The sequence below is a fragment of the Sinocyclocheilus anshuiensis genome, unplaced genomic scaffold, assembly GCF_001515605.1.
Source record: "Sinocyclocheilus anshuiensis isolate Anshui unplaced genomic scaffold, SAMN03320099.WGS_v1.1 scaffold23, whole genome shotgun sequence".
In the NCBI taxonomy this organism is placed as follows: Eukaryota; Metazoa; Chordata; class Actinopteri; order Cypriniformes; family Cyprinidae; genus Sinocyclocheilus; species Sinocyclocheilus anshuiensis.
In genome coordinates, this window is record NW_015552545.1 from 251,175 (window position 1) to 257,930 (window position 6,756).

General features: G+C 37.2%; 1 protein-coding gene across 4 annotated transcripts in view; it reads right to left on the bottom strand.

Moving 5' to 3' along the window:
• LOC107664070 (voltage-dependent L-type calcium channel subunit beta-3-like) overlaps positions 1-6,756 on the bottom strand; it is a 33,723-nt gene that overhangs the window by 24,296 nt on the left and 2,671 nt on the right. Inside the window, exon 1 of one of the 4 annotated variants that reach the window (XM_016454516.1) lies at positions 1,659-1,920. The exons of the other annotated variants lie outside the window; for them this stretch is intronic. Within the exon in view, the coding sequence (XP_016310002.1) occupies positions 1,659-1,694 (36 nt within the window). The 5' untranslated portion in view covers positions 1,695-1,920. Of the gene's footprint in view, positions 1-1,658; positions 1,921-6,756 lie in introns of those variants that run through there. 4 annotated transcript variants of the gene reach the window in all.

Consider the following 6,756-nt stretch of genomic DNA (forward strand, 5'->3'; position numbering starts at 1 on the left):
GAGTTCCGGCCTCAACCCCTCTCTCCTCTGGACCATTCAACCAAACACACATACACACACACACACAGGAAATCCAGCTGGAAGACAAACATCTGTCTGACCTTACAATCACACCAGAAATGATCAGCCTTTCAGTGGGAGATTGCAAATTTAAACTCAAATGCTCCTTAGTTCTTAAAGTGACAGTTTATACAAAAATAAAAAATTCATTATGTCTTTTAAAATAATAATTTAAATGTCATTATTTACTCACCCTCGCACGTCATACCAATCTGATTATCTTCTTTCTTAAAAAAAAATATATATATTTTAATAATGTTTTAACTGTTTCCATACAATGAAAGTCAGTGGGGACTAAAATAAAACATACAATAAAATAAAAATATATTTTTTTGTGTTCCACAGAAGAAAGTAAGTCATAGAACTGGGTGAATCATATGAACTTTCTGAGGGATTCAATTTGGTTATTGCTAACTTTAAAGGGGTCATAGGATGCTACATGCACTTTTAGAAGTTGTTTGCTAAGCAATTGAGGTGTACTGTTGTTGGTTGTAATAATGAACATAGCAGTCATTTACTCCCGACATCTGAGCTGCTGAACTCGCAGTGGATTACATTGTTTCTGAAGGGAATGCGCCCCCCGATCTACATAAATGTGTCTATGTTCGCGTGAATCATTCGTGATCCAGCTTCACCTACAGAAAAAGTGAGTAGAATGTTTTTTAGTAAATCTTTTCAAATCTCCTTTCCTAATAATGTGCTAATTAGCAAATTTCATGATGAATGCGGGTAAAGTAAACAGTCTCTCTCAGAGCAGCTAGGAAGAGAGGGGCGGGGTCAGCAGAGCTCATTAACATTTAAAGGAAAATGCTACAAAAACGGCTTGATCTGAAAAGAGCTGTTTTTGACAGGGTAAAAAGGTGTTTTTTACACTACCATTGAGAAATTTTAACCAAACTATGTTACAGATTTTTCATTAAGATCCTAAAGAATCATATCAACTTGTGGAAAATGGGCATCCTATGACCCCTTTAATGAATTTCTGAATTCTCAACCAATGTGAATATTTGCCTTTTTTGTACCTTAAATGTTTTATAGCTGATTGTCTGCTTCCATTACTCCAGAAGAGCTTAATTTGTGTTTCTGGGAGAGTTTTTTTTCTCTCAATAATCCTTGTTCTTAACAGCATTCAGGTCACTCATTATGCCTGTTTGAAATGCGTCCGGGCATGAAAGCATCTTTCCCTGCACATCTGTTTGAATATGGCATTATAAATCAAACTTGTAGGGTCTTCAGGGACTATGGAGCAATTTTAGTCTAGCTGAGCTGCATTTTGTGCTGTTTCAAACCTCAAACCACTTTTGCAAGACCACTGTGCTAATAATGTCAAGCTAAATTATATCACACATAACGGCTAATGTTGTAGCATATGATATTCTGCCATCTTTATATGCTAATGATGACCTTTTTAAACAAGTCATATCATTCTAATCACAATCTGGCCCTCACAAACTACAACTGTCAATAGAGAGCTTTGTGCAACCTAAAGTTCATCTAAAGCCAAACGTCCAAATGAAATCCATGTGCTTTGAATGACAAATTAGATAGACACACACATATAATGTACCTCAGGGTTTACAGTTTTAGACAGTACTCACCCAAGAGACGTTTTTACTCTTAAGAGTTCTGGGCATTTCTGCAAAGAGGACAAGGAGAATCGGCGACTGATGCCCTCAAGTTCCAAGTTCACCTCTGAGATCTGTGGCCCATTAACGCTGATGTCTGGTCCCACTGAAGTTAGGATTTGATATGATACACAGTGGCCATCAGCCACCACCTACATGATGAGTACAGAACCTGGCATGACCAGAACATGACGAAAAACACAAAGTTTGGTCTTCTTGTCTCTATCATTTTCTTCCTTCTCAGCCCCTCTGACTGGCAGTGCATTAAAATACTGCATGAATATGCAACGTAACATCTGGATGATGCTCCGCCCCATAATGCTGGAGGCAGGAACTCAAGAGTGGCCAATCCTGCCCACCCAACAGCTGGGAAAGGAGATTTAAAAGGGTATAAAGAATAAGGTGGAGCACAGGGCATGTCCTGCCCAGTGTTGTTAGACAGATTGTATGTCTCTCTAAAACAGGATGAGCAATGCTCATAATCCTCCAGCACTGTTCAAACACTCTCTGTCCTGCCTCTGGAATAGGTCAAAGCACTGAATACTGCAAAACAGCATGCTTTCCATTAGGGCTGGACCAGAATATTCGATTATTCGAATATTCGTTCGGTGGGTTGGCATTCGATTTTCAATTTTGAGATTCGATATTCTTTTTTTCTTTATTTTTTTCGAACACCTGGCATCCCCTGCCAAACGGTTCTCATTCGCGCTTGAATATGAATCGCCCATTAGTGAACATCATGAACATCGTGATTCAGTTCATCTGGAAGAGAAGACAAAAATGCAGAAGACCTTAGCTGTGTGGGAGCACTTTAAATTGAGTGAGGACAAGACAAAGGCAGTGTGCCAAATATGCGATTTTAAACTGGCCTACCACAACAGCACATCAAGTTTGAAAAATCTGTAAGTAGTACACCTGTAGTATATTGTTGGTGTAAAAAACGAGCTGCTTTTATCCGCCATGTTAATCAGTAATTTTACACATGATAAAAACGTGCACTTAATTTGCTTGGGAAATACTTGAGAATACGGCAGTCATAAAAAAACCTACAGTAGCCCAGCCACCGTCGTTTTGATTTTTTTATAGTAATAAAAATAATTTAGTTCAGTAAAAGAACAACAGACTCTACAGTTAAAAACTGAACGCGGATGCTCAATTCAGCGTGCCGAACGACAGTCGCATCACAGATTTGATTTAATTTATCCAGTGAGGAGAGTGAGTTGAGCTGACTGACAAGAAGAGTGGGGTGAGACAGACGATGGCGGATGATTTAGTTTCGAAACGAAATGCAAAAGCGCCTGTTTGGCAGTATTTTGGAATATGAAAAGCCTGTTGACTTTTGCCGTTTATCTAAGGTGATTTTGGAAGTTTTTTTTAAACATTCGTTTCTTATTTAATTGGTTCCACATTGTTTGCTGATTTTTACTTTATTTAAACTTTGTGTAATTTATTTATTTTATTTGACATCAAGGTGTAAAATTCAAACGAACTAAAAAGGAACAATTGCTTTACACCGAATTGCCACTATTTGAAAGTGAAAGTAAAATGCGCACGCTGCTTTTACAAGCTATTTAAAAGCAAATGAAAGTGAGGAAAAGAGGGAACGCCCCTGCCCCCACGGTGATACCGGTATTATCCATGTTGTCACACGTCGATTAACCGGTGGGAAAATTTCCTCACCGTCACAACCCTATTCTCAAAATGCAAACAGACAGACAGACACACAGAGATTCCTGCCTTTATTAGAGAGAAGAATATGTTCAGCCCCCTCCCTCCGAAGCTTCGAATATTCGGTGTAGATTACTGCCGAAGCTTCGAAGCTCAAAAAATTCCGAGAAATCTGCTGAGGGGTGATTCATACTGAACAACTTTTCCCTTTAAAAACGAGAAACACAGGGCAATTAAACTTATTTAAAACTTATTTAAACTTGAATGCTGTGTTTTTATTTTTATTGTTTGAAAGTGCTGCGATTTTAGAAAGCTTTGTCATAGGCGAGACGCGAGCACAACGGTCAAACGCGTTTTTCTAGCACATGTTTACATAGAAAAAAACTATGGAAATACAGCGTAGTTTAATGTATAGTCCTACCATGTTTAACGGAAACACGCAGAATTTAACAGAATTTATTAAACTAGGCCAACATATCCATTCGGAGCTTCAGAATACGCGTTAAATTCCCGTGCGAAATGGGCAACTAGGACCAATTAACTGCGCAACATGACGCGACATCAATGATAAAATTTTAGATCTATAGGCCTACTACTTTAAAATGCTATACAGAAACATATTATAACCACATAGCATAAAAAGAATGAAGAAAAAAAAACATCCTCCTGAAACAACATTAATTAGAAGGCTTTTTAAACTACTCACGGCCACCTTAGATTTTATCATGTTATATTGTAGTAGAGGGCGTTCACATACTGTGCTAAATTTGAATAATACATTTTTGTTGTAGAATTCATAATAAATAAACAAATATTTACAACAGTATAAGAAAATGTTAAGTTAGTTTGACCTCCCATGGCACTTTAAAGTAGAACAGTCTGTTAACTGGATAGGGTTCCAGATCCTTAAATAATATAAAATACCTAATATATTCTATTCAAACTAGTAGGCTAATTGTTATCTATTAGTTGCAGTTGTGTTATCAACCAACTTTAACTGTGTGGATGATAGGTAAACTACCACAAAAGAACATTTTGTAAATCAATCAATCAAATGAGGACGCTAAAAAGGTTAACTCTTCAACATCCCCAGTGTCCAAATCAAATCAACACCCCTACTGAAGCTTAAAACTTCTGTGCCTACATTAAAAGGATTATTCACACAAAAATAAAAATTCTTTCATCATTTAGTCACCCTCAAGTTGTTCCAAACCTGTATGAATTTATTTCTTCTGCTGAACACATACTATGGAAGTCAATGAGGACCAGCAATCGTTTGGTTACCCACATTCGTCAAAATAACTTCTTTATCAGTTTTGCCATTCATGTGACACATGATTCCTCACATAAAATAATAAAATGCTCACTGCTCCAAAGGGTTATGAAATACATGGGCCTGTTGTTAAGGTGTCATGTGTGCACATAAATCAAAACTGTTAGTCGGGCACAAACTCTAAAAGCTGTTCAGAGAGAGGAAAGCTGGCTTATCAAACAAAATAGAATGGGTTTGCTCAACCTTTTCATTTATATAATGTGGTTTATTTGAATGCCAGAAATTGGCATTAACAGAGGCATGTCCTTCATCTGCTGCCATCCTGTCTCCAGTATACTGGCAGGATCATGACAGAGAGGGGTGATCTGCCATTAGCCACTGCCAATAGCCAGACAAACACTTAATATAATTCAAGTTCACTCAAGTTCAATATCTGCCAAAGAAAAACAGGAGTTGAACATTGAATTGGAAGAACATTAAAGTCGAAGCTAAACTAGGCCATGTTTCCAACCCTTCCACTCATATTAAATCCTTAATACTTCATCTTGTCAGGTTAAGCTGCTAAGTGATACATTTCCATTTAATGATTGCTTCATGAAACGTTTACTGATTAAATATGTTTTTTCCTCACAATATCATACACATCTAAAAAAAATCACATATAAAAACAAACAAATGTACATCTCAGTAGGTATAACCTTTGATAAAGTTCACAGGCCCTTAAGTGCCACCACTGAGTCGGAAAGTCTTTGACAAGTGAAGTGATAAATTTGTCCTCAAGAAATGTAATGTAAGCCTGTATGAAATCTAAATTGTGTCTTTTACACAAATACTCCAGTATAATCCATGTTAGGGGATTAGATACACAACAGAAACCAAGAACACATGGCAGGGAATTGGAACAGGCCGCACCTCCCAAGTGCACTACAGAGGCTTAACACGAAAGTTCAATCCATCCAACACATCAGTATCACACAAAACTCCCACATTGCCTTGTTCTGTACTGCAGACAAAAATAGATTTTGGAGTTTGTGGAAAAAGGCAACTCACATAATCCCTTTTGTCTTCTTTTCTAATAAAAATATAAAATCATTCTTTAAGTAAACACGAAATCGTGTAACTTGCTTGAAATACATGTGATGTATGTCTGAGTGGAACAGGACATTCAATGCTAATTTTAACAGCATACTACAATGATACTTTTATTGCTGCAGTATACAGTAGCTACGCAATATGCTAATTTTTTTTGTATGTAAATACTGCATCCGACAATGCAATGGACCTGACTTCACTTTTCAGTATGATAAGTGTGTTCAGCGTTTTTACACAAAACTGGATTTAAATGCAATAGGCTGTATAAAGTATGCATACAGTACGCATACTCAGAGCTGTCGCAAGGGCTGTGCCTACTTGGAGAACAGGGCCTCGCGCTTCCATATGCCTTGCGGTAAAATAAAGTGACAGCTGACTTGATGCCATTGCCAATATAGTTTTAAAGTTTTTGTCTTTCGAAAAACTATAATAGCTAAAAGTCTAGTGAGACGGTGTATCATGATGATGTATTAGTCTGCTTGTTAAAAATGTGTTATGTAGTAGAATTTACAATCGCTGCGGAAACCGGCGGCATTCGGGAGGAAACATCAGTATGTTCAAAACCGCTGCTTTTCAGGAAATGGAAAAAGCATTTAAAAAAAAATAATAATTCAACACTGTGTTGTCAAAGTTGATATTGTGACTTTATATATGGTCAGACACTTGCATGTGTCATTATATTATTATTAACATTTTACCAAAATCAAGCTCAAATGGAATTACGAGATTTTAACCAGCGAATGTCGGACATCTGTGTTTTGTCTGTCATTAGAACGGTCGCATCTGAGGCAGTAAGCGCATCGCATTACATTTTCATCAATTTAGCCTACATGTTATGCAGTTTATTGGAGATATGTGGGTGCTCCGTTTTTTTTTTTTTTTCATTTGGCCAAAATGTCATGATTTTAATGACGAAGTGCTATGCACAGTGTACTCAAGACTAATTAGTAGTGGCTATGACCGACGACAAAGACTAAAACCCTATTCGCACGGGATTAGTATTACCTGGTGACCTCCAGTCATTTGTAATAATTGCGG